The sequence below is a fragment of the Hemitrygon akajei genome, chromosome 32, assembly GCF_048418815.1.
Source record: "Hemitrygon akajei chromosome 32, sHemAka1.3, whole genome shotgun sequence".
NCBI lineage: Eukaryota > Metazoa > Chordata > Chondrichthyes > Myliobatiformes > Dasyatidae > Hemitrygon > Hemitrygon akajei.
Genome location: NC_133155.1, coordinates 40081432 through 40109006, shown reverse-complemented (window position 1 = coordinate 40109006; position 27575 = coordinate 40081432). Strand labels below are relative to the sequence as shown.

Genomic DNA, 27575 nt, shown 5'->3' with positions numbered 1-27575 from the left:
AGTCTGGGACTGATCACAAGAATCTGGAATATATCCGTACGGCCAAGCGTCTCAACTTCCATCAAGCTCATTGGTCCCTGTTTTTTTTCAATATTCAGTTTTACTGTCCTTCCACCATAGATCCAAGGATCGAAAACCTGATGCCCTCTCCTGAAGATTTCCTTCCTTTTAGACCCCTGAGGTGCCCGATGTCATCCTCCCTGCTCACTGTCTTGTGGGTGCAGCACAATGGGACATTGAATCTATGGTTCAAGCTACTCAACAGAGCGAGGCAGCCCCTAGTCAAACCCCACTAACCATGTTCATGTTCCCAGCTCTGTCTGCTCACAGGTATTGCAGTGGGGTCATTCTTCCCGGTTATCCTGTCACTATGGAACCAAGCGTACTCAGGCCTTCATCAGTCGGTGGTTCTGGTGGCCCTCCATGGGAGATGACATCCACAACTTTGTCTCAGCCTGCTCGGTCTGTGCTCAAGGCAAGAACTCTAACCGGTCGCCCACTGGTCTGTTACAACCCCTGTCTATCCCTAAGAGACCCTGGTCCCACATTGCCCTAGATTTTGTCACCGGTCTTCCCCCATCAGATGGTAACACCACCATTCTCACAGTAGTTGATCGTTTCTCCAAGTCTGTACACTTCATTCCTTTACCTGAACTCCCCTCTGCCAAAGAAACAGCCAAATTACTAGTACTGTATGTTTTTAAATTACATAGTTTACCTGTAGATTTTGTGTCAGACAGGGGCTCTCAATTCACAACCAGCTTCTGGAGAGCATTCTGTAATCTTCTGGGTGCCTCCGTGAGTCTGTCTTCAGGATTCTACCCACAGACCAATGGCTAGACCGAGCGGGCCAACCAACAGCTAGAGACAATATTGCAGTGTCTGGTCTCCCAGAAACCCTCTGCGTTGAGTTGGCAGTTACCCTGAGCCAAGAACGCCATAAATTCTCATCCATCCTCATCCACTGGTCTGTCCCCTTTTGAGTGCTGCCTTGGCTACCACCTCCACTGTCTCCTGCCCAGGAAGAGGTTGGCATTCCATCTGCTGAGGCATTCATCCGCCATTGTCAGCGGATGTGGAGGCACACTCACTCTGCCCTTCTCTGAGCCTCTGCGAGGTTCAAGCGTCAAGCTGACCACCATTGCTCCAAGGCCCCACATTACTGCTAGACACAGCGTGTGTGGCTTTCAACCCGAGACTTGCCCCTAAAGGTGGATTCCTGCAAGCTTGCCCCTCACTTCATCAGCCCATTTCCCATTGGTAAAGTCATCTTCATCATGTCGTCCATCTCAAGCTCCCCTCCACTCTCTGCTGCATTCATCCCACCTTCCATGTGTCCCACATCAAGCCTTTCATGAGCCACCCCCTATGTCCTGTCCCCAAACCCCCCTGCCCCACAGCTCATCAATGGGTCAGAGGTCTTCACAGTGCGTTGACTGCTGGATGTTTTTCGCCAGGGCTGTGGCCTCCAGTACCTTGTGGACTGGGAGGGCTACGGTCCTGAGGAGAAGTGCTGGGTCCCTGCCTGTAACATCCTGAAGCTTTCTCTCATCAGAGACTTTCATCACCAGCACCTAGCTCTACCTGCTGTGACACCAGGAGGCATCCACAGAAGGGGGAGGGAGTACTGTCAGTATCTCCAGTTGAACTGTCTTTTTGTGTGTTTTCCCCCTAGCTGTGGTTTTGTATTGCCATGTGCTCCTGTCCCCACTCTTGCTCTACTCCAGCCCCTGTATTACTGAGTACTTGGTCTCTCGTCTGCTTCTCATTATTACCTGTTTTGCTGCCACTTCTGTCTCATTGTGCTCCACCTATCATCTGCCTCTCTGTTTATTGCTCAGTGTATTTCAGTCCTGTGTTTTCACTTATTTGTTGCCAGATTGTGCCAGTGAGTTTTCCTGTGCCTTTTCAGCATTAATATCTGAACTCTGCCTGTCTGAATATTGACTCTAGTTTTTTGATTTCTCTGAATGTTTTGATCTCTGCTTGCACCTCAGGATTTGTCACTCAATTAATATCACTGTGTGCACAGTACTGGGTCTGCAATTGGATCGCTGCTCCAGCGCCCTGACAGTCAGCTGATATCTCAGGGTTAAGTGAGCTTTCCAGTAAAGCGTGCAGCCTCGAGACCAAGAAGCCCGGAGACAGGATTTGAGCTCATGATTGACTGATCAACTCCATTTCTCAATGATCTTGCCAATTAAAACAAGGAAGACTGAAATCGTGAGGTGAAAATGGAATGTGATTGGGTGTTCATCATCGTCCACCAGCCTCTTGCTTGGGATGGCCGGAGGAAAGTTTCTGTGTGTGACAGTCCTTCTCTCCCTCTCACTCGCTGCTCCCAGCCAAAGGTCCCAACATTTGAATGGTCTTTCTCTTTCCCTTGATGCTGTCGGAGGGTGGTGCTGGAGTCCTGGGTCTTGGGCAAGGTTTAATTGACACACTTTGTGGATTGAACCCGAGTTCATGTTACGATGTGTTTCTGGTGGCTCCTTTTTTTTTGTTTCTTGTTATTTTATGTGATTTTGATCAGGGTGGCTACAGATAACGGATGGCACAGCACTAGATTGAACTGAATATGCCCGAACTCTTTCGATGTGGGTTGCGTTTTTTTTTAGATTTTGTGTCTTTCACTTGTTTCTTTTTGCTGTTCGCGTAATTTTTTTTGTGCATTGGTGGGTGATGTTTGATGTTTGAATATCGAGGTATTTAAAATGTTGAGAGGGATAGGTAGAGTTGACGTTAATAGGCTGTTTCCATTGAGAGTAGGGGAGATTCAAACGAGAGGACATGATTTGAGAGTTAGGGGGCAAAAGTTTAAGGGTAACACGAGGGGGTACTTCTTTACTCAGAGAGTGATAGCTGTGTGGAATGAGCTTCCTGTAGAAGTAGTAGAGGCCAGTTCAGTTGTGTCATTTAAGGTAAAATTAGATAGGTATATGGACAGGAAAGGAGTGGAGGGTTATGGGCTGAGTGCGGGTAGGTGGGACTAGGAGAGATTGAGTTCGGCACGGACTAGGAGGGCCAGAATGGCCTGTTTCCGTGCTGTGATTGTTATATGTTATATATCTTTCTTTTAAGTGATTTCATGGTTTTCTTTGTTTTATGGCTGCCTGTGGGAAGACGAATCTCATGGTTGTATACTTCATACATACTTTGATAATAAATCTACATTCGAATCTTTTTGTTCATCTCTCATATCTCTGCTATGGAGACCTGTATTATGCTGAAACTCTTCCAATAGCCTTGTTCCTTGCACCCCCTTTGAACTGCTGCTAGTTTCCCATTCATCCACCCCCTGGAGTACTGGGACTGCAGCACCACACATTTAAAATTCAGATACTTGCTTAAATCTTTTTGCTGGTTTGATCATTCCCTACCTGTCCCCTTCTACAACTCTTACAGTTTTCCACATTTTGTTGTGTACAAAATTCTCCCTTTGTGTGTCTCCATTGTCACAGCAGATGCTCAAGGTCTGATATTTCCCCGCACAGCTCCGCCCCTCCTTCCAGTCCTCTGCAAAACACACTATGGGTTGGACACTTCAAGTATCTGCTCAGCTGGTGCCCATGCCTTTCCCATTGCACCTCTGGCCAGTAACCTGACAGGCTGTTCCAGATTAACTGAACAACTCTTCCATCTAATACTTAAATTCTCCTACACAAGGAAATCTGATGCTGTCGAGACCTGCTGAGTTCCTCCACTATTTTGTTTGTGGGAGACAGAGGTTAGATAGAGGGTGGAGACTCAAGGGGAGCAGGAACACCGAGCTAACTGACTGAGTTGAATAGTTTGCTTCCATCCTCTGCAATCTGATAGTTCTGTGGAAGCTGACTGACCTCATGACGGTAACCTGAACACTGAACAGGTGTCCCACACTCCCTCCAAACAGTCTGACTCTTTGAACAAGCATCTGAGACCTCAATCCCACCCCTCAGGCTCTGACCCTCCCTTGCTCTTGTTACATATCCACCCTTGACCTCGGAACTACAGATCAGAGCAGTGTGGAGGAACAGAGATATCTTGGGTTCACATCCAAAGAACTCTCAAAATTGCCACACAAGTGGTTAAGAAGGCATATAGTGTGGTGGCCATCATTGGTCAGTGTATTGTTGTAGCTCTATAGAAGACTGGTAGACCACATTTGAAATATTGTGTCTATAGAGAGCCCTTGCAAGATGGCGGCGCGACAGCGCGCTGCGGCCACTTTGGAATGAATATCTGTAATCTGTCAAGTAGGATGCCGTGTACGATCCTGATTTGATGGAGACGGATGGGTGAAGCACGGAGGAACATCTGGTGAAACTTCTGAAATGCCTGTTTCGCTGCCGCTGCTACTGTGCGATCGGAAAAATCTCCGGGAGGAAGACCCCGAATCCTCGGCTTTGCCTGCTGCTCGGCGGCCAGTGCTGGGGTCGAAACGCTCGGCAGAGATGGTGCTCGGTGTCAGAGGGCTGGTCGGAGGCTTGAAGTTTTCGGACGGACTCAGAGTTGGCTGTCGTCGGGGCCCCCAGAGTGCTGTATCGGCAAGCTGCGGCGCTGACACACATGGCAGGAAGAGTTTTTCTTCCTTCTACCGTCTGCGTGAGATGATGGGCTGTCTGGACTTTGAGACTTCCTTTTAAACCGTGCCATGGACTGCTCTTTATCAGATTACGGTATTGCTTTACACTGTTGAAACTATGTGTTATAATTATGTGGTCTTTGTCAGTTAGTCTTTTATCAATTATGGTATTGTCTGCATTGTTGAAACTATATGTTAACTATAACTATATGTAATCTATGTGGTTTTGTGTAGGTCTTGTAGCTTTAGTTTTGTCTGATGGGTTTGTAGTTCCTTTCCAGGGAAAGTGCTAAGACGGTAGCGCGATATCGATACGCAGCAACCTCTCCGGACTCTGGATTGGGGATTACCAAATGTTATGTGGTTTTTCTTGTGTGGTCTGTTTTGTGCTTTTTCGTGATATCATTCTGGAAAACGTTGTCTCATTTTTTAACTGCATTGTATTTGTGGTTTATAAATGACAATAAACTGAATCTGAATCTGAATTTCTAGTCACCTCATTTATAGGAAAGATGTGGAAGCTTCATAGAGGATGCAGATATTTACCAAGATGACCTTGTATTAAAGAGCTTGTTTGATGAAGATAGGTTAAGTGAGCTACAGCCTTTTTCTTTGAGATGAATATGAGTGAGAGGTAACTCGATGGAAGTCTACAAGATGATCAAGGCATAGATAGAATGGATAGCCAGAAACTTTTTCCCAAGGAGGAAACGACTAATATAATGGGGCATAATTGAACATGATTGGAGGGAAGTATAGGGATGATGCCAGAGGTTAAGGTTTTTTTCACACAGAGAGTGGTCAGTCAGCTCGGTGTTCCTGCTCCCCTTAAGTCTCCACCCTCTATCTAACCTCTGTCTCCCACAAACAAAATAGTGGAGGAACTTAGCAGGTCTCGACAGCATCTGGTGCAGGACTATCCTGCCAGTGGTGCTGGTAAAGGCAGATGCATTAGGGGCACTTAAGAAACTATTAGATAAGCACATGGATAAAAGAAATAAAATTGACTTTTCAGGCCAAGACCTTTAATCAGATGAAGTCCTAAAAACATCAATCTCTCATTTTCTTCCACAGATGCTTCCTGACTTGCTGAGTTCCTCCAGCATTTTTTGTGTGGTGCTAGAGAACACTTTTTACCAACTTCACCTAATTTGGTCACCTTGGTTCCTTTTCTCACTCACACCCTTGTTGTAAGTAAGAACCAGCCTTCAAATAGCTTCCAGTGAAACAATGATGAGCTTTGAAAGTTCAAAGTATTGCTTACACATAGCACAGCAGGAAGCTACCCACAGAAGTGGACTGGAACCTGCTCTCTGTACTCGTACAATCATTCATTCCCCAATACATTCATGAAGATATAACTGTTTAGACTGAACCAGAGCAAATGTACGATGAACATAATGGATCAGGCAGGGGCTTCTGTACATGTGGAAATGTTTCCTGGAATCCATGCCCATCTGGAATGTACCCTGACAAAAGGTAAAGCTTTACTAACCACCAGCCTCTCTAAACTGTAAGTACTTGAACATCTGAAGCTCATCAGTCTGTGACATTGATCAGAAGCTTCCTGTCCATCCTTCAACAGCTCCAGCTATTCCAGCTCACCTACTTGGCACAAGGAACTCTGAGTCTGTTGGCAGCTGTTGAATACATAGATCCTGAATCTCTACAAATCTTATTCTTTAAAATAAAAATAAGGCAGGGCACATTGCCAGTCTCTGCAAAGTCAATCATTGGTTAGCTGAAAAACTCATCTTCATGTTAATGGACCTCAGAAAACCCCATGGTAATTGCAAACATGGAAATCAAATTACCAAGATTGTTCCAATTCACCAAGTCCAAAAGCTTATTTCCTTAACCCCATTCATGTGCGCAAATACAGATGGATCAAACTTCTCAACACTGGTGCATCTTCAGCCCCTACTCTACTCTTAGATAAATTGGGGCTTAGAAAAATAAAGTGCTACGGGTACTCCTAGGTAATTTCTAAAGTAAGTACATGTTCAGCACAGCATTGTGGGCAGAAGGGCCTGTATTGCGCTATAGGTGTCCTATGTTTCTAAGTTACTCTCCGTACACTCACGACTGCATGACCAGTCTCTTCTCTAACTCCATCTACAAATTTTCAGACAACAGCAGCATAGTGGACTGTATTTCAAATAATAATGATTTGGAATACAGGAAGGAGATGGAGAGCTTTGTAACATGGGTGTTGTGACATCAAACTTTCCCTCAATGTCAGCAAAGCAGAAGAGCAGGTCACTGACTTCAGGAAGGGGGAAAGGGGGAAGTAAATATGTTCTTGGTTAAGAGAGTTGAAAGCTTCTAGTTCCTAGGAGTGAACATCACCAATAGCATGTCCTGTACCAACCATATTTGACACATCACCATCAACCCTTATATTGTTCTAATTGATGCACTACAGAAAGCATTCTCTCTGGATACATCACGACTTGGCATTTGCTCTGCTTGTGACTTGTGAAATGCATGGGTTTTCCTTGGGTCCTGCGGGTAGGTTACTTGATCTTTATGAATTGTCCCATGATTAGGTTAGGGATCATCGGGTTTAATAGGGGTTGTTGGGGTGAGGGGGTGGGTGGCTCAAAGGGCCAGAAGGGCACAGAAGTCTGAATTGCATTCTGGAATATCAACAGAATTAAAGTGCCCATTATGCCACTTTGCACATAACTTTGCCTGCTTCCAAAGTCAGATCTAAGTGAGTAAAAGCAGGATCACAGGGCACCCAACATTTCGGGGTAGATGGTTCAAGGATCCTGTAAAAAGCAACAGCAGCAGCAAGAGTAATAACAGTGGATGCTGTCAGCAAAATGAACACCAGCAACACAACAAGAGAGAGTAACAGGGGAACAACAACAGAGCCACAATGGACAGCAGCAAGACAACACATTGGCCAAGTGGGAAGATTACTGCCTCATTGTTCCAGAGTCCTGGGTTCAGTACTAACCTTGGGTTTTTTCTAGCGTTTCCCTCCACAGCCCAAGGACGAGCTGTATTGGGGATGGGTGATGTTTATCTTCCCTCAGTGGTGGAATTTGAGGACAGTTGGTGGGAATATGGGAAGAATAGAAGCTACTGAGGAATGGAATTACTCTGTGAAACAACATGGTCTCACAAACTCCTTTGCTGTAAGGAAGTAAAGAGAAAAGGAAACTGGAAACGTCAGGTGCTAGGTTAATGTAACTGGCTGAGGAGTGCCCCTGCCACAGCTTTTCCAGTCTCCAAGATTTTGCTTGTGGGCTCTCTCAAGTACATCTTCAATAATAATTAACTATAATCACAAGATCTAGTTAATAGTGATTTCCTTAATAAATGTGTAAACATAAACATGCAATCTGATTTCTTTAACACATGTAACATACAAGTAGGAACAGCCAGCCTTAACCATGTGTAATCCCTGATACGACTACCAGCACTCACCTGCTTGAGCCCTACAGGGTGTGAGTTGTAGGCTGTATCCTGCTTGCTCTCACCATCTTGCTCTTTTGTGTCTGAGGGACAAAGTCCACACTGGTCTCCCTGTGGATAACAGATGGCTATTAGTGACTGCAGACTGCAAACATCCCTTCCATGCATTCTGCATGGCCTCATTCAGAAGTGGTTGGGAATATGAGGTGAGGGAGGAAGAGGAGGAGGTGGTGGGGAGGGGCACTTTTATGAAGAAGATGAGTGGATGAAAGAAAGAATCCAGCTAAGTTACGAAGAACAAAGAGCATTCAGGTCCTTTAATAATATTCAAGTATGCAATACTCTCCTCAATTCATCAAATAAAGGGCTCTATACTTATATGGCTGGGCCCTGGCTGGAGTATGTCTGAATGGAAACAGGTGGCCATGTTGATGGTTGGGAGTTTCCTTTTGCATGTGGCCCCTTAATATAACATAAGGGAAGACAAGATTAAGACAAGAGAAGTTTTCCCCATTTTCTAATTAAATTATATCCAATTATTATCTACCTCACCTTCTGACCATGTCATCTCGATATGGTCAGAGATACCATCTTCAGCTTGATACTCCTTTGAGTATGAAGCATGAGTTTGCTGTGACATTCTGATTGGATTTGGCAAGGCTGGGGTGACTTGGACCATGGTCATTTTCTAAAACTGAGGGATCAGCTATTCAGAATAGAAGCAACATAAAATTTTTGCAGTTAGGGTATATCCAATTGGCAGAATTGTTCATCCCGATGGTTGAGGAACCTCAGTTGCAGAGCATATACAAGAGGTGTACCAAAGGGTTGGTGGATATTAATGAATTTGAGATATACAATAAGGAGCAGCTGAGAAAGCAGTGGCCATGATTTTCCTCAACAGATATCTGAGAGCAACTGACCTGATTCTATTTCTTATGTTCTTATTTCTTATGCCATTCCAGCCCAAGGTGAAGAATCCATCCTGGCAAGTAAGGCATCTCCACAACCAACATCACAGTCTGCTGCTGATAATTGGTTTGGAGCAGGGTGGGTTAAGATTTTGATGGGAATGTGGATCTTAAGTTAGCTAGACACAACCACCATTTTTAGTATAATTACAAATTTTCTTCTCTAAGAATGATTTTCTCCCATTTGCCACCAAGTGATCCTGTGAACAAGAATGGTATGTGCTGGTAGGTAGTTCCTCCATAAGGCTTGTTACAGATTACTGGGGTGCTGTACTCCTCTGATTCATTTACATAAGAAGCTCTTTTGGGGCAGGAGTGACCTATACAAAAAGGACGGGTTGCACTGGAATCCCAGGGGGACCAATATCCTGGCGGGGAGGTTTGTTAAGCCTACTGTGGAGGGTTTAAACTAGAATTATTGGGGGATGGGAACCAAATTGAAGAGACTGGGGAAGAGGAGGTTGGCTCACAAATAAGAGAAAATTTGTAGACAGTGTAAGAGGGAGGATAGGCAGGTGATAGAGAAGGGACGCACTCAGACCGAAGGTTTGAGATGTGTCTATTTTAACACAAGGAGTGTTGTGAACAAAGCGGATGAGCTTAGAGTGTGGATCAGTACTTGGAGATATGACATGATGGCCATTACAGAGACTTGCATGGCTCAGGGACACGAATGGTTACTTCAAGTGCCGGGTTTTAGATGTTTCAGAAAGGACAGGGAGGGAGGCAAAAGAGGTGGGGGTATGGCACTGTTGATCAGAAATAGTGTCATGGCTGCAGAAAAGGTGGACGCCATGGAGAAATAGTCTACCGAGTCTCTGTGGGTGGAGGTTAGGAACAGGAGGAGGTCAATAACTTTACTGGATGTTTTTTATAGGCCACCTGCTAGTAACAGAGATATCGAGGAGCAGATAGGGAAACAGATCCTGGAAAGGTGTAATAATAAGAGTTGACGTGATGGGAAATTTTAATTTCCCAAATATCGACTGGCATCTCCCTAGAGCAAGGGGTTTAGATGGGGTGGAGTTTCTTAGGTGTGTTCAGGAAGGTTTCATGACACAATATGTAGATAAGCCTAAAAGAGGAAAGGCTGTGCAGTACTTGATTTGGTGTTGGGAAATGCAGCTGGGAGAGCATTTTGCAGAAAGTGATCATAATTCTGTCTCCTTTACAATAGCATTTGAGAGAGATAGGAACAGACTAAGTTAGAAAAGCGTTTAATTGGAGTAAGGGGAATTATAAGGCTATCAGGCAGGAATTTGGCTTAAGCTGGAAACAGATGTTCTCAGGGAAAAGAATGGAAGAAATGTGGCAAATACTCACAGGGGAAATTTGTGTGGAGTTCTGTATAGGTTCGTTCCAATGAGACAGGGAAGTTATGGTAGGGTACAGGAACCGTGGTGTACAAAGGCTGTAATAAATCTAGTCAAAAAGAAAAGAAAAGCTTCCAAAAGGTTCAGAGAGCTAGGTAATGTTAGAGATCCAGAAGATTATAAGGCTAAAAGGAAGGAGCTTAAGAAGGAAATTAGGAGAGTCAGAAGGGGCCTTGGTGGGCAGGATTAAGGAAAACACCAAGGCATTCTACAAGTATGTGAAGAGCAAGAGAATAAGACATGAAAGAATAGGACCTATCAAGTGTGACAGTCAAAGTGTGTATCAAACAGGAGGAAATAGCAGAGGTACTTAATGAATACTTTACTTCAGTATTCACTACGGAAAAGGATCTTGGTGATTATAGTGATGACTTTCAGCATACTGAAAAGCTTAGCATGTAGATATTAAGAAAGAGGATGTGCTGGAGCTTTTGGAAAGCATCAAGTTGGATAAGTCGCTGGGACCAGATGACTGGCTACTGTGGGAGGCGAGGGAGGTGATTGCTGAGCCTCTGGCGATGATCTTTGCATCATCAATGGTGACGGGAGAGGTTCCGGAGGATTGGAGAGTTGCGAATGTTGTTCCTTTATTCAAGAAGGGGAGTAGAGATAGCCCAGGAAGTTATAGACCAGTGAGTCTTACCTCAGTGGTTGGTAAGCTGATGGAGAAGATCCTGAGAAGCAGGATTTATGAACATTTGGAGAGGTATAATATGATTAGGAATAGTCAGCATAGCTTTGTCAAAGGCAGGTCGTGCCTTAAGAGCCTGATTTGAAATTTGAGGATGTGACTAAACACATTGATGAAGGAAGAACAGTAGATGTAGTGTATATGGATTTCAGTAAGGCATTTGATAAGGTACCCCACGCAAGGCTTATTGAGAAAGTAAGGAGGCATGGGATCCAAGCGGACATTGCTTTGTGGATCCAGACCTGGCTTGCCCACAGAAGGCAAAGACTGGTTGTAGACGGGTCATATTCTGCATGGAGGTCAGTCACCAGTGGAGTTCATCAGGGATCTGTTCAGGGACCCTTACTAGAACCATAGAACATTACTGCATGTCCTCCAGTATTTTTTCTCCCCTAGCCTCAGTGGAAAAAGCCTGCTTGCATTCACTCTATCTATACCCATCATAATTTTAAATATCTCTATCAAATCGCCCCTCATTCTTCTACGCTTCAGGGAATAAAGTCCTAACCTATTCAACCTTTCTCTGTAACTCAGTTTCTCAAGTCCCAGCAACATCCTTGTAAATTCTTTCAACCTCATTAATATCCTTCCTGTAATTCAGTGACCAAAACTGCAAACAATACTCCAAATTCGGCCTCACCAATGCCTTATACAACCTCACCTTAACATTCCAACTCTTATACTCAATACTTTGATTTATAAAGGCCAATGTACCAAAAGCTCTCTTTACTACCCTATCTACCTGTGACGCCACTTTCAGGGAATTTTGTATCTGTATTTCCAGATCCCTCTGTTCTACTGCATTCCTCAGTGTCCTACCATTTAACTAGTATGCTCTAACAAGCTGGATGAACTCAGCAGGTCGGGCAGCATCCGTTGAAATAAACAGTCAATGTTTCGGGCTGAAACCCTTCGTCAGGACTGAAGGAGGGGGCAGGGGCCCTATAAAGAACGTGGGGGGAGGGTGGAATGTGCCAGGTGAAAAACCAACCAGAGGAAAGATCAAGGGGTGGGGGAGGGGATAAGCAGGAGAGGTGAAGGAGGAATGTAAGGGGAAAGCACTATGGGTTGTAGAAGAAGGCAGAATCATGAGAGAGGTGATTAGGCAGCTGGAAGAGGAGGCAGAGAGAGGGAGGGAATTACCAGAAGTTGGGGAATTCGATGTTCGTACCAAGGGGCTGGAGACTACCCAGACGGTATATGAGGTGTTGCTCCTCCAACCTGAGTTTGGCCTCATTATGGCAGTAGAGGAGGCCATGTATGGACATATCTGAATGGGAATGTGAAGCAGAGTTGAAGCGGGTGGCAACTGGGAGATCCTGTCTGTTGTAGCGGACGGAGCCCATCAAGAAGGCCTCAAAGCCCTCCGCTACTTTCTTGACAATAGACATCACCAGTTCCCTGACACCACCACACTCCTCCGGTTGGCAGAACTGGTACTCACACTTAATAACTTCTCTTTCGGATCTTCCCACTTTCTTCAGACCAAGGGTGTAGCTATGGGCACTCGCATGGGTGCCAGCTATGCCTGCCTCTTTGTGGGTTATGTGGAACAGTCTATGCTCCAGATCTATACTGGTACTGCTCCCCAACTTTTTCCTTCACTACACTGACGACTACTTTGGTACTGCTTCCTGCACCCATGCTGAGCTCGTCAATTTCATCGACTTTGCCCCTAACTTTCACCCAGCCCTCAAATTCACTTGGTCCATCTCGGACACTACTCTCCCCTTTCTCGATCTCTCAGTTTCCGTCTCTGGAGACAGACTGTCCACTGACATCTTCTATAAACCCACTGACTCCCATAACTACCTTGATTATTCCTCTTCACATCCTGCCAAATGTAAAAATGCTATTCCCTATTTCCAGTTCCTCCGTCTCTGCCACATCTATTCCCAGGATGAGGCTTTACGTTCCAGGACACATCAAATGTCCTCTTTCTTTAAAAATCGTGCAGTCATCAATGATGCCCTCACCCGCATCTCCTCCATTTCCTGCAGTTCGGCTCTCACTCCATCCTCTCGTCACCACAACAGGGACCATGTTGCCCTTGTCCTCACCTACCACCCCACCAGCCTCTGGATCCAGCATATTATCCTCCGAAACTTCCACCACCTTCAGCACATCTTTCCCTCTCTGCTTTTCGCAGGGATCGTTCCCTCCATGACTGCCTGGTCCACACGTCCCTCCCCACAGATCTCCCACTTGGCACTTATCCCTGCAAGCGTAAGTGCTACACCTGTCCCTACACCTCCTCTCTTACCATCATTCAGGACCCTAAACAGTCCTTCCAGGTGAGGCAACACTTCACTTGTGAGTCTGTTGGGGTAATCTATTGCATCTGGTGCTCCCAGTGCGGCCTCCTCTACATCGGCGAGACCCGACGCAGATTGGGGGACCGCTTCGTCGACCACCTCTGCTCCATCCGCCATAACAGACAGGATCTGCCGGTTGCCACCCACTTCAACACTGCTTCACATTCCCATTCGGATATGTCCATATATGGCCTCCTCTACTATGATGAGGCCAAACTCAGGTTGAAGGAACAACACCTCATATATCATCTGGGTAGTCTCCAGCCCCTTGGTATGAACATTGAATTCTCCAACTTCTGGTAATTCCCTCCCTCTCCTTTCCCCCATCCTACTTTCACTCTGCCTCCTCTTCCAGCTGCCTATCACCTCTCTCATGATTCTGCCTTCTTCTACTACCCATAGTGCTTTCCCCTTACATTCCTTCTTCACCTCTCCTGCCTATCTCCTCCCCCATCCCTTGATCTTTCCTCTGATTGGTTTTTCATCTGGCACCTTCCACCCTCCCTCCACCTGCTTTATAGGGCCCCTGCCCCCTCCTCCTTCAGTCCTGATGAAGGGTCTCGGCCCAAAATGTTGACTGCTCATTTCAACGGATGCTGCCTGACCTGCTGAGTTCATCCAGCTTGTTTGTAAGTGTTGATTTGACAACAGCATCTGCAGTGTACTTTATGTTTACAACTTGTATGTTCTACCTTGTTTCTTCCTTCCAAAGTGCAATACCTCACACTTGTCTGTATTAAACTCCATCTGCCATTTTTCAGCCCATTTTTCCAGCTGGTCCAAATCCCTCTGCAAGCTTTGAAAAACTTCTTCACTGTCCACTATACCTCCAATCTTTGTATCATCAGCAAATTTGCTGATCCAATTTACCACATTATCGTCCAGATCATTGATATAGATGACAAATGACAATGGACCCAGCACTGATCGCTGTGGCACACCACTAGTCACAGGCCTCCACTCAGAGAAGCAATCCTCCACTACCACTCTCTGGCTTCTCCCATTGAGCCAATGTCTAATCCAATTTACTACTCTTCGTGATTTTCATAAATGACCTGGATGAGGAAGTGGAGGGATGGGTTAGTAAATTTGATGATGACACAAAGGTTAGTGTGGAGGGCTGTCAGAGCTTACAGTGGAGTTCCACTTCAATCTCACCTGACCACAAAACCTTCTAAATTTTTACAATATCTTCCAAGTGACACTTTGCAGTACTTATGGGCAAGGATATGTTTTTTTTAGCCAGGGCTTCTTCTTGTCACTCTTCGATAAATACCCTCTTTGAGCAAGGCCTTCGAAATTGTTGAGTCATAAACTTAATAACATAATCTCAGTTGCAGCCACTGACTTCTGCAGCTCACTCAGCGTAACTGTTAGCAATATAGCAACCTCTCTTATAAGTCCCATTCTCCTGTGGTGACTAAGTTTAAAAGGGCGACCTGACCTCGGCAGTGTGGCTGGGGCTTCATATTTTTTCACAATGGACTGCACTGAGCTCCAAGGTATGTTCACTGCCTTTGAGATGGTCTTATACCCTTACCCAATTTGTGCTTCTCTATTATCATTTCCCTCACTGCCTTGAATGCTCTTCATTTTGGTTTTGTCTGTGGAAAATCTACCATACTGTTAGACCTCACAAAGAGAGGGTATTTATTCTTATGAATTCATTGAAAACAGGTGATCCTCCAATTTTCTACACCAACAAATTGGGTGAGTTGGTAAAGTAGGAAATTTAGTGCAGTAATTACAAAGGGGATGAATACTTTCTCTGTCTCAAAATTTTAGTTTTTAATTTTTAGTAAATTCTTGACACGTTTTGGTATTCTTCTTTTAATTTAACAAAATGCTCAGTGTTTTGTAGATTAGCTTAAAATCCTACTTACTATATTTCATATTTTGAAAATAAGGCAGTACAGTATGAAAATAGTTGTGGGGGCTGAGTACTTTTTCAAAGCACTGTATCTTAGAATCTGCTCCAGCACCTTTGGGACCTTGGTCAGCACCAGATCATGAGACACCCACTTCCACAGCACCGAACTCCCAGTGAGTGAGCTGTGGACAGAGTCTGTTCAATCTCTGTACAGCTTTAGGCTGAACTGATTCTGATCTCATCATGGGGAGTTCTATGAAACAAAAAGTATCCACAGTTGAATAGAACTGAATCACAGAACCGGGCAGCCCAGAGAGAGGCCATTGGGTAAACCGATCAGTGTTAACACTGGGCAGCCCAGAGAGAGGCCACTGTGTACATCCAATCAATGTTAAGAGGCCATTGGGTAAACTAATCAGTGTTAACACTGGGCATCCCAGAGAGAGGCCACCGGGTAAACCAATCCGTGTTAACACTTGGCAGCCCAGAGAGAGGCCATTGTGTAAATCCAATCAGTGTTAACACTGGGCAGCCCAGACAGAGGCCATTGGGTAAACCGATCAGTGTTAACACTGGGCAGCCCAGACAGAGGCCATTGGATTCATCTGCTCAGTGCAGACACTGGGCAGCCCAGAAAGAGAGACCATTGGGTTCATCAACTCTGTGCCAACACTGAGATTACCATCAATCCTATTCTCTACTTTTTTCTCCCCACAGCCCCTATGTAGCCACCCATCCCTGACTACCACTGGGGTCCAGGCTGTATGACACTCCCTCTGATTGCAAACACACCTGGTTGAAGCTAAAGTGACTCACCTTTTCTCCCTTTGGCCCAGGCAATCCGGGTTTACCCTGTCAAAGAGAAAACACCAAGGTGTGTTCACTCCCCAATCTCAGAGGAGCTGGGAAACCTTTAACAACAAACACTCAAACCTACTTGCCGTCCACACAAGCAGTTAGAGTGAAATCTCCATTCCACAGCACTGCATGAACATGTAAAGACTAGAATTTAGATATAGCTATTTATGTATAAAGCTCATGAAACAGTTTATGCAAATTTTGAAAAGTTTGTGTCTACTTCTGTTGAAGTCCTGCCCATCAAGACTTTGCAGGGGCATGTTCTATCAGATTAACCCAATTAATGATGCAACTTGCATACCTGATGACATTGTCAACTTACAGATGGAATTTGGGTCAGAAGATCATCTCTGTAATTAACATCCTAGCCCCCATCTCACACCATCCCCCACCCTTTCCTGAGAATGCCATGAAGAAATCCCTGGAAGACCAACAACCCACTACCAGGAGTGGGTGTATGAGTGCTGGTGCTATTGGCCAGCAACATTCTGGTATCTGTAAAACCCACAGGTTGAGCTTAACTTCACAGTAACAGCACCATAAAGCAGCAACATTCTAGTCCCACTATTTATTCGTGGCTTTTAATCCAGCATTAGGACTACCCAACAAGCTAGTTTGATGCAGCGGGGATTGGGTAACCTAATTGCTTGTTTTCTATGTCACACAATATGCCTGAGGGTTAGGCTGTACAGCAGCTGAAGTGATGGTTTTGGACACCGTGTTGAAAGCCATCCGACTAAGTAGTGGAACTGAATACCAGTGTAATGTGGATTGGTGCCAGAAATGCAGAGGCCTAATAGCTGACAAATTATCTGCCTTTCCCTTCATTTTCAATGTGGAAATGACATGGTAATGGCTGTGCAAGTCACTCATATCAACACAGACCTCAGAAAGCATTCTAAGAGGTCACATCACCACCCAGGACATGCCCGCTTCTCATTACCATCAGGGATGAGGTACAGGAGCCTGAAAACAGACACCTAACATTTTAGGAACAGCTTCTTCCCCCCCTCCATCAGATTTCTGAACAGACCATAAACCCAAAGACACTACTTATAAAATATTTCCTTTTGTAATTTGTAGTATATTTTATGTATTGGCTCCGTATTACTGGCACAAAATAACAAATTTCACAAAATTTATCAGTGATAATTAACCTGGTTCTGAAGACATTGCAAGAATAAGACTAGTGGCCAAGGTATTTCACTGGACAATGTTACCTGCACCAAATGGACACCACAAACCTCTGAAAGAGGTAGCTGAAGAGATTGTGGAAGCATTAGTAATGATCTTTCTAGACTCTGGAATGGAAAGTTGCAAATATGACTCCACTCTTTAAAAGGAGAGGGAGGCAGAAGAAAGGTCTGGCCAGTGGTTGGGAAGATGTTGGGAGTCCATCATTAAGGGTGACATTTTGGGATACTAGGGCTACACGATAAAATAGGCCAAAGTCAGCGTAGATTCCTTACAGGGAAATCTTGCCTGACAAATTTGTTGGAATTCTTTGAGGGAATAACAGACAGGGTAGACAAAGGAGAGTTATTTATATTTTTAAACATGGAGAAAATTCAAAAATAAGAGGCACAAAGGGAGTTGGGAGACTGTATGCAGGATGTTAACTTGCAGGTTGAGTTGGTGTTCAGGAGAGCAAATGCAATGTTAGCATTCAGCTCAAGAGGACCAGAATATGAAAGCAAGGATGTAATGCTGAGTCTTTATAAGGCATTGGTCAGACTGCACTTGGAGTATTGTGAGCAGTTTTGGGCTCCTTATCTAAGAAAAGATGTGCTGGCATTGGAGAGGGTCCTGAGGAGGTTCACAAGAATGATCCCAGGAATGTAACGGCTAACACATGAGGAGCGTTTGATGGCTCTGACCTGAGGTCAAGTATTGCCTGAATCGAGGTATTGGGTCCCAGCCCTGAGAGCGTATTGAAGCAGCAAGGCCCAGGTCCCAGAGTGAGGAACGACCCGCTGTTTGGCCCATTTAAGCACTGGACCGATTGAAAAGGTCTGGTATGGGCTGAATTGAGCCAGTGGGACCCAGCCCTAATAGTGTTGCAAAGCGGCAATGCCCAGGTCTGAGAGTGATAAGCATTGGGCCAGACTGAAAAGGTCAGGGTGTTGTGGCTGGAGGCAACTGAGGGCCAGTGTTCAGCTCACTGCTCCAGGAGGTTTACCCATCTCTGTACTGATCTGAGGCTGTGGCCTGCAACTAATGGGCTCCTGGATCAGCTGTGACCAGCTTCATAGCTGGGGACTCACTTTCGTGAACTTCAGTTCTCAATATTAGTCACTTACTTTGTTTTTTCCAGCACATTGGGTGTTGTCTGCTTGTAAGGAGACGTTTCAAAGTTGTATAAAGTATACAAACTTCAATAATAAATCTACTTTGAACTCACTAAGAGTTTAGAAGAATGAAGGGGGATCTCATTGAGACCATTCAAATATTGAAAGGCCTAAATAGAGTGCATGTGGAGAGGATGTTTCCTGTAGTGGGAGAGACTAGGACCAGAGGGTGAAGCCTCAGAATATAGTGATGTCCAGTTAGAATAGAGATGAGGAGGAATTTCTTCAGTCAGATGGTAATGAACCTGGGGAATTATTGCCACCTACAGCTGTGGATGCCAAGTCACTGAGTTTACATCAAGGGGACATTGGTTAGTCAGAATGTCAAAGGCAGGAAGGCAGGAGAATGGGGTTGAGAGGGATAATAAATCAGCCCTGATGGAATGGCAGAGCAGACTCAATGAGCCAAATTGCCTGATTCTGCTCCTATGTCTTGTAGTCTTTCATTCTCCATGGTGAAGCAACAAGATCAGCTACAGCCTACCGCGCACGCTGTGCATACCCAACGTAAATGTACACTGATGTTGTTCCTTCCTGACACACACCATTGATCAGGGAGATAATCGGGAATGTAATACACTCCTAGAGCAGGGACAGCTCACTTTACCATGCCCCAGTATACAGATTAAGTGCAGGGATGGTGAAGAGTCCTAGAATATTCCAATCATAGAGTACCACAGCACAGAAATAGACACTTCAGCCCATTTAGGTCCATGCTGAACTATTACTTTACCTAGTCCCATCAACCCACAGCTGGATCGTAGCCCTCCGTAACCCTCCCATCCAAACCTCTCTTAAATGTTAAAATCAAACTTCCACTGGCAGCTCATTCCACATTCTCACCACACTGAGTAAAGAAGTCCCCCCACCCGTTCCCCTTAAACATATCACCTTTCACCATTAACCTATGACTCTGTTTCTAGTCACACCCAACTTCATCAGATAAAGACTGCTTGCATTAATCCCATTGAATTTTGCATATCTCTATCAAATCTTCCCTCATTCGCCCATGCTCCAGGGAATAAAATCCCAATCTTTTCAACTTCCCTGTACTCAGACCTCAAATCCTGGATGTTCCTTTGTAAATTTTCTCCGTACTCTTTCAATCTTATTGCTACACTCAATATTCCAAATTAGGCTTCACCAACATCTTTCCTACTTCAATATAACATCCCAACTCTTGCATTCAGTCCTTTGATTTATGAAGACCAATGTACCAAAGTCTTCTTTACAACCCTATCTACCTTTGATGTCATTTTAAAGGAATTATAGATAGAAACATAGAAAACCTACAGCACAATACAGGCCCTTCGGTCCATAATGTTGTGCCGAACATGTACTTACTTTAGAAATAACCTAGGGTTACCCATAGCCCTATATTTTTCTAATCTCCATGTACCTATCCAGGAGTCTCTTAAAAACCCCATCATATCCGCCTCCACCACCGTTGCCGGCAGCCAATTCCAGGCATTCACGACTCTCTGCATTAAAAAAAACTTACCCCTGACATCCACAGTATAACTATCTCTAAGCAACTTAAAACTGTGCCCTCTCATGTTAGCCATTTCAGTCCTGGGAAAAAGCATCTGACTACCCACACACGATCAATGCATCTCATCATCTTATACACCTCTCATCCTCCGCCACTCCAAGGAAAAAGGCCGAGATCACTTAAGCTATTCTCATAAGGCATGCTCCTCAATCCAGGCAACATCCTTGTAAATCTCCTCTGCATCCTTTCTAAAGTTCTAAAGCATCCTTCCTGTAGTGAGATGACCAGAAATGAATCCCACGGTTGATGAAGGCCAATATACTATATGCCTTCTTAACCACATAGCCAACCTGCGCAGCAGCTTTGAGTGTCCTATGGACTTGGACGCCAAGATCCTTCTGATCCTCCAGCCTGCCAAGTCTTACCATTAATACTATATTCTGCCATCGTATTTTACCGACCAAAATGAACCACCTCACACTTATCTGGATTGAACTCCATCTGCCACTTCTCAGCTCAGTTTTGCATCTTATCAATGTCCCATATAAGAACTACAGCACAGAAACAAGCCATTTCGGCCCTTCTAGTCCGTGCTGAACGCTTACTCTCACCTAGTCCCACTGACCTCCACTCAGCCCATAACCCTCCATTCCTTTCCTGTCCATATACCTATCCAATTTTACTTTAAATGACAATATCGAACCCGCCTCTACCACTTCTACTGGAAGCTCGTTCCGCACAGCTACCACTCTCTGAGTAAAGAAATTCCCCCTCGTGTTACCCCTAAACTTTTGCCCCCTAAATCTCAACTCATGTCCTCTTGTTTGAATCTCCCCTACTCTCAATGGAAAAAGCCTATCCACGTCAACTCTATCTATCCCCCTCATAATTTTAAATACCTCTATCAAGTCCCCCTCAACCTTCTATGCTCCAAAGAATAAAGACCTAACTTGTTCAACCTTTCTCTGTAACTTAGGTGCTGAAACCCAGGTAACATTCTAGTAAATCTCCTCTGTACTCTCTCTATTTTGTTGACATCTTTCCTATAATTCAGTGACTAGAACTGTACACAATACTCCAAATTTGGCCTTACCAATGCCTTGTACAATTTTAACATTACATCCCAACTCCTATACTCAGTGCTCTTATTTATAAAGGCCAGCATACCAAAAGCTTTCTTCACCACCCTATCCACATGAGATTCCACCTTCAGGGAACTATGCACCATTATTCCTAGATCACTCTGTTCTCCTGCATTCTTCAATGCCCTACCATTTACCATGTATGTCCTATTTTGATTATTCCTACCAAAATGTAGCACCTCACACATATCAGCATTAAATTCCATCTGCCATCTTTCAGCCCACTCTTCTAACTGGCCTAAATCTCTCTGCAAGCTTTGAAAATCTACTTCATTATCCACAACACCACCTATCTTAGTATCATCTGCATACTTACTAATCCAATTTAACACCCCATCATTAGTGTATATGACAAACAACATTGGACCCAGTGCAGATCCCTGAGGCACATCACTAGTCACTGGCCTCCAACCTGACAAACAGTCATCCACCACTACTCTCTGGCATCTCCCATCCAGCCACTGTTGAATCTATTTACTACTTCAATATTAATACCTAATGATTGAACCTTCCTAACTAACCTTCCATGCGGAACCTTGTCAAAGGCCTTACTGAAGTCCATACAGACAACATCCACTGCTTTACCCTTGTCAACTTTCCTCGTAACCTCTTCAAAAAATTCAGTAAGATTTGTCAAACGTGACCTTCCATGCACAAATCCATGTTGACTGTTCCTAATCAGACCCTGTCTATCCAGATAATTATATATACCATCTCTAAGAATACTTTCCATTAATTTACCCAGCACTGACATCAAGCTTACAGGCCTATAATTGTAAGGTTTACTCTTAGAACCCTTTTTAAACAATGGAACAACACGAGTAATACACCAATCCTCTGGCACTATCCCTGTTTCTAATGACATTTGAAATATTTCTGTCAGAGCCCCAGCTATTTCTACACTGACTTTCCTCAAGGTCCTAGGGAATATCCTGTCAGGACCCGGAGATGTATCCACTTTTATATTCCTTAAAAGCGCCAGCACTTCCTCCTCTTTAATCATCATAGTTTCCATAACTTCCCTACTTGCTTCCCTTACCTTACACAATTCAATATCCTTCTCCTTAGTGAATACCGAAGAAAAGAAATTGTTCAAAATCTCCCCCATCTCTTTTGGCTCCACACATAGTTGTCCACTCTGATTCTCTAAGGGACCAATTTTATCCCTCACTATCCTTTTGCTATTAATATAGCTGTAGAAACCCTTTGGATTTACTTTTCACCTTACTTACTCCATGCTGCCTATATTTATTGTAAATTTCTCTCTTTTTCCGAACCAAGTTTCCGATATCCCTTGAAAACTATGGCTCTCTCAAACTTTAACCTTTCCTTTCAACCTAACAGGAACATAAAGATTCTGTACCCTCAAAATTTCTCCTTTAAATGACCTCCATTTCTCTATTACATCCTTCCCATAAAACAAATTGTCCCGTTATAAACTCTGACAGCCTTCCACACTATCCACAACATCCCAACCTGTGTGTCTTCAGCAAATTTACTAACCTATTCCTCTGTTTCCTCATCCAGGTCATTTATGAAAATCATGGAGAAAGGGTCCCAGAACAGATCCCTGAGGCACACCACTAGTCATCGACCTCTATGCAGAATATGACCTGTCTACAATCACTCTTTGCCTTCTGTGGGCTAACCAATTCTGGATTCACAAAGCAAGATCCCTTTGGATCCCATGCCTCCTTACTTTCTCAATAAGCCTTGCATGGGGTACTGTATCAAATGCCTTGCTGAAATCCAAATACACTACATCTACTGCTCTACCTTCATCAATGTGTTTAATCACATCCTCAAAAAAATCAATCAGGCTCGTCAGGCACAACCTGCCTTTGACCAAGCCATGCTGACTATTCCTAATCATATTATACCTCTCCAAACATTCATAAATCCTGCCTCTCAGGATCTTTTCCATCAACTTACCAACTGCTGAAGTAAGACTCACTGGTCTATAATTTCCTGGGCTATCTCTACTCCCTTTCTTGAATAAGGGAACAACATCTGCAATGCTCCAGTCTTCCAGAACTTCTCCTGTCCCCATTGATGATGCAAAGATCAGCAATCTCCTTCCTCGCCTCCCACAGTAGACTGGGGTACATCTCATCCCAATTTGATGCTTTCCAAGAGCTCCAGCACATCCTTTTTCTATATGCTCTGTCTATATGCTCAAGCTTTTCAATCCATATTCTCAGATATCCAGTTCTATTGCACCCTGTTACGAAAGGCTTCCGTGATTTAGATGATCTAACTCTCCAGTATATGGCTAGCTGGCACAGCCCCTTTAAGGGTTCAGGATGTTCCCACTAATTGGCAATCATGTTTTGGGCACCAAGAATTGAGTGTTTAAAGAGCACCTGAATGGAGCCTCATTTCTCAATCGTAAGCCTTACTAGTGAAGTCGCCTAGCATTTGTTTTGTGCTGAGATCTCAATCCAGTTTGATGCCATGTCTTGATCCTTGCTTCAGATACTCCAGTATTTGCATCCAAAACATTCTCAGCAAGGCCTCTCGTCAAAGTACGATTGAGTCAGCAGGGTATCAGAGTCTCTCATGGGCTGTGGCCAACCATAAGAGGATTTCCAGACGGAGCCGGGAGATACACAAACTCCAGGTAACCCTTTGACAACTTTTGCAAGAAGAAAGTCAGAGTCGCTTGGGAGAGACAGACAGTAGCTCTGCAGAGCCAGTACACCTTCCAACCCCGGAGAGATATGACAATGACTCGGGTTCTTGCCGCAGCTTCCTCATCCAATGTTCATTTGTATTTGAACTTCAGCCATCCCAGTTCCATTTGGAGCACAGAAAGGTGGCCTTCATTATCTATCTTCTGACTGGAAAAGCCCTAGTCTGGGCCACTCTGCATAGGGAATGGAGGTCAGAGATTTGCTCTGATTTGGAGGAATTCATAGCCGCCAAGAAGAAGGTATTCCATTACCCTGCCAGAACCAGTCAAGCCTCAGACTGCCTGATGAAGATTCAGCAGGGTGGATGGTCAGCGGCCGACTATGCAATCAATTTTGGACCTTGGCCCAGGAGAGTGGATGGAATGGGGAAGCTTTGGCCATGCTATACTGCCAGAATCTGAGATGCCCTCGCCTTGGGAAAGCCAGCAGAGAACTTAGTGGTTCTGATTGACCAGTCTATCTCGATAATCATCTGGCAAAGCGAAAGTAGGATTTCTTCAGGAGGTCAAAGAGAGCCAGTCTGAGCCGAGTCCCAATGCATTGCAGTTTTGCTCCCCAACCTCATCATGATCAGCTCATCTGCTCAAGATCCTGTCAAGCTCATACAGGACAGCTACACTAGAAGTCTTAGCATCGGAGTTAAGATAGCTGTTTAATGTCTCAGGCTGAAATCTTTGGGAGAACTGCTAAGACAGCCCAATGTCAGGAGGACTGTGATGGTAGCAGCCACTACTCCCAATCCCATGGATTCTGATTTCATGATGAAAGCGGAGTACACCTGAGGTAAGAACTTGAAGGCTTTTTTGTACTCTGGGGCAGCAGGTCATTATTTGGACTTAGGACCACCCATCTGTTAGACATACCGCTGCGAGAGTTGAGCCAGTCCATGCTCACAACTGTCTTGGATGGCTGTCTGTTAGGTTCTGGGCTTGCAGATGAGGACTGAAGATCATGTGAAAGACATTAGTTTCTAAATCATAGACTCTCCACTCCTCCCCTTGATCCTTGGGTACCCTTGGCTGTTGCAGCGTAACCCATCTATGGACCGGGAGGAAGGGAGAATTATTGCTTGGTCCAGTCATTGTAAGAGGCTATGTTTGCAGCATGGTGTTCCGACCCCCAGACACCCCCCCCCCCACCAAGACCAACCACCAACAAAGTGGCGGCCTTCAGTGCAAGATAGCCTGAAGCCTTCTGGAGACCTAGTCCTGCCCTCAAAGACAGAGAAGCCAGTCCCAGCCAACAGGACAGTGCAAGTGCTGACACTCTCTCGTCAGGACTGCACATGAACTAGAGAGAGTGAGTCTCTAATTCTGGAGAAGACCAAGGAGATGCCTGAGCAGTCTGAAAACTTGCCATGTCTCAAGGAATCAGGTCTCGAGGAAGGAAAAACTCCTAAACACAGATACCCAGATCCTTCAATCCTTGAAGCCTATTCGCGCAGGTTGGGAGGCAAGGGACATCTGTAATGCCTCGTTGCCATCACCTGAGGATATAGACAGGGATTTGGCCATCGTTTCTGCGAATGAACTTTGTGAGCTTAGGGAGAGAACTCTGAGGTTGGTCGATTTACCCCTGCCACCTAAGACACCTCAGGGGTTGTCCTCAAAGGAAGATCTTGAGGAGATAGCAACATAAAAATGGTTCAAAATCCCTTCCATCTACAAGGACTTGGAGGAGGTCTTCTGCAAGGGAAAGGCCTTGACTCTTCCACCGCACAAACCCTGTGACTGTATTATAGACCTGCTGCCTGGTACTTGTCCTCCAGCGGGTTGTTTATACACACCCTCAGGCCCGTAGAGAAGCGCAATGGAAGAGTAAATAAAGGAGGCCAAGAGGCTGAATTCCAGCAGGCCAGCTGGTCTTTGCTCTTTAACCATTTTGAGATCAGTAACCAGTGGAGTGCTTCAGGGATTTATCCTCCTCAAGGACTCTCATCACACACCCTTCAGTGCCTAACCAGTCACTGTGTAAGTCCTACCCTGGCTGTCCTCCCAAAGTGCAAGACCTCACATTTGTCTGTATTAAATTCCATCTGCTATTTTTCAGCCCATTTTTCCAGCTGGGCCAGATCACACTGCAAGCTTTCATGGCCTTCTTCTCTGTCCCAATCTTAGTGTCTGATAGCCTTCCTTGTTGTGCAGTGTACCTCCAATCTTGCTATATGTTTGATAAAGAGTAAAGCTCTGTCCAGACTATCCCATCATATACGTCCGGAGCAGGAACAACACTGGTGGACAGAGCAAATCCAGATCTTGTCCAGATAAAAATCAGAGTAGAAGTCCACCTTCCCAGGCAGCCTTACACATGGCTAGGACTACTTGGAGATAAAAACCTCTCCACACTCTTCCACCAAGAACTCCTATGCCACGATTAAGCTCTGGTGGAGCGTCACTGACCTGAAACTTTGAGCCTTTCTCTCTTCACAGATGCTGCACGTTTAGCTAAGGGTTTTAAACAATATTTTTTTTACTCCTGCTGCAGGTTGGGTACAATTCAGGTGGAGTCAGGTTCCTCCAACATAGCTGAATTACAGCTGGATAGGGAGCCACTTTGCCCACTGCTGCTGGCTCTCCAGTCAGAGAGAATAAAACCACATCCATCCCATCCCCTCTGCACTTGATGTTAACTGTATATGTTTGTAGTGCTTCACCAGATTCCTTCTTCCTCCAGTCACCCTCATGGACTCTGTTTCTTGAGGCAGCACTCACAGCCTAGTTGATGCTAAAGACTGTAGACTTCCCTGACTGTCAGGTCAGAGTCTGCTCCTTCAGAGCTAAGCATATGCATTCCTCACCTGTTTTCCAGGGAGACCTTCAGGGCCAGGGTTCCCATCAGTTCCCTACACAACACAGGGACAGAACAAAGTAAAAGGACTAAAATTGAGCTGCCCCTCATAAAATCTTCACTGTAGAGCAGCCAGCCCAACTCATCAGCCTTCCAACTGCAGAACAGATAATAATCCCACAACTTTCCCATCACTGCCCACTCCATCTTCTTCTAGTGATGGAATCTGCCTGCACAGGAGAGGACGTGAACATAACACTGAGACATTCATCCACAGTCAGAGTAAAGTACTGAGGACAAAGTCATAAGGTCACACGGTTTTGGCCCACTGTTTCCATACTAACCATCAACCAACAATTTATATTCATCTCACTCTATTCTCTAATGTTCCCATTAGCTCAGCCTGCATGCCTCTGGGAAGTGGGAGGAAAATCGAGCTTCCAGAGGAAACCCTCGCAGTCACAGGGAGACCATAAAAAGTGCACATGAACAGCACTGAAATTGGAAACGAACCTGGAGTGAGGCTCCACTCCTGTACCACTGCACCGCACCAGTCTCACGTCAGGCTGATGATCACCTTACACTCATGTCCCTCTGCAGATTTCTAAAGTCAGGTCACCTCAAAAACATGAACTGCACCCTACCCCCTACAGAATTCAAACCCATAGCCTGACCAACCTCCTCCTCCCAGATTCTTATCACCTACCAACAGCTTGGCTACAGGGTCTCTCCTGCCTCCAAATGTGCCAACCAGCAATCTGCCACTGCCTATCCTCTCCCTCCACGTGACCACAGTTCCCACCCCCAGTCCCTGAGGACACTACAGCCACAGTACTGCCCCTGAACCCTGACTACCCCACTGGACATCCTCCACAGCTTTGTTCTCACATCCTTGTGACTGTGCTCTCTGGTTTGCTGGTAATGGTGTAATGAACCTTGGCTCCGTAAACACCAAGATGGTTCTGGAGAGTACAGACTGCAATCAGCCCATTCATTTACCACCAACAAACTGAGAGGGTGAAACAGGTAGGAATGCCCAGGAGAG

At 45.0% G+C, this 27575-nt stretch overlaps 1 protein-coding gene across 7 annotated transcripts in view; it reads right to left on the bottom strand.

The window, feature by feature from the left end:
* The window catches only part of LOC140719770 (uncharacterized), a 411496-nt gene that overhangs the window by 215749 nt on the left and 168172 nt on the right, over positions 1-27575 (bottom strand). For 2 of the 7 annotated variants that reach the window (XM_073034626.1, XM_073034627.1), the window contains exons 17-19: positions 26541-26585; positions 16027-16062; positions 8003-8101 (exon numbers count right to left, since the gene is read on the bottom strand). In XM_073034626.1, the coding sequence (XP_072890727.1) occupies positions 8003-8101; positions 16027-16062; positions 26541-26585 (180 nt within the window). The remainder of the gene's footprint in view (positions 1-8002; positions 8102-16026; positions 16063-26540; positions 26586-27575) is intronic. The other 5 variants (XM_073034629.1, XM_073034632.1, XM_073034630.1 and 2 more) reach the window with 3 other exon arrangements.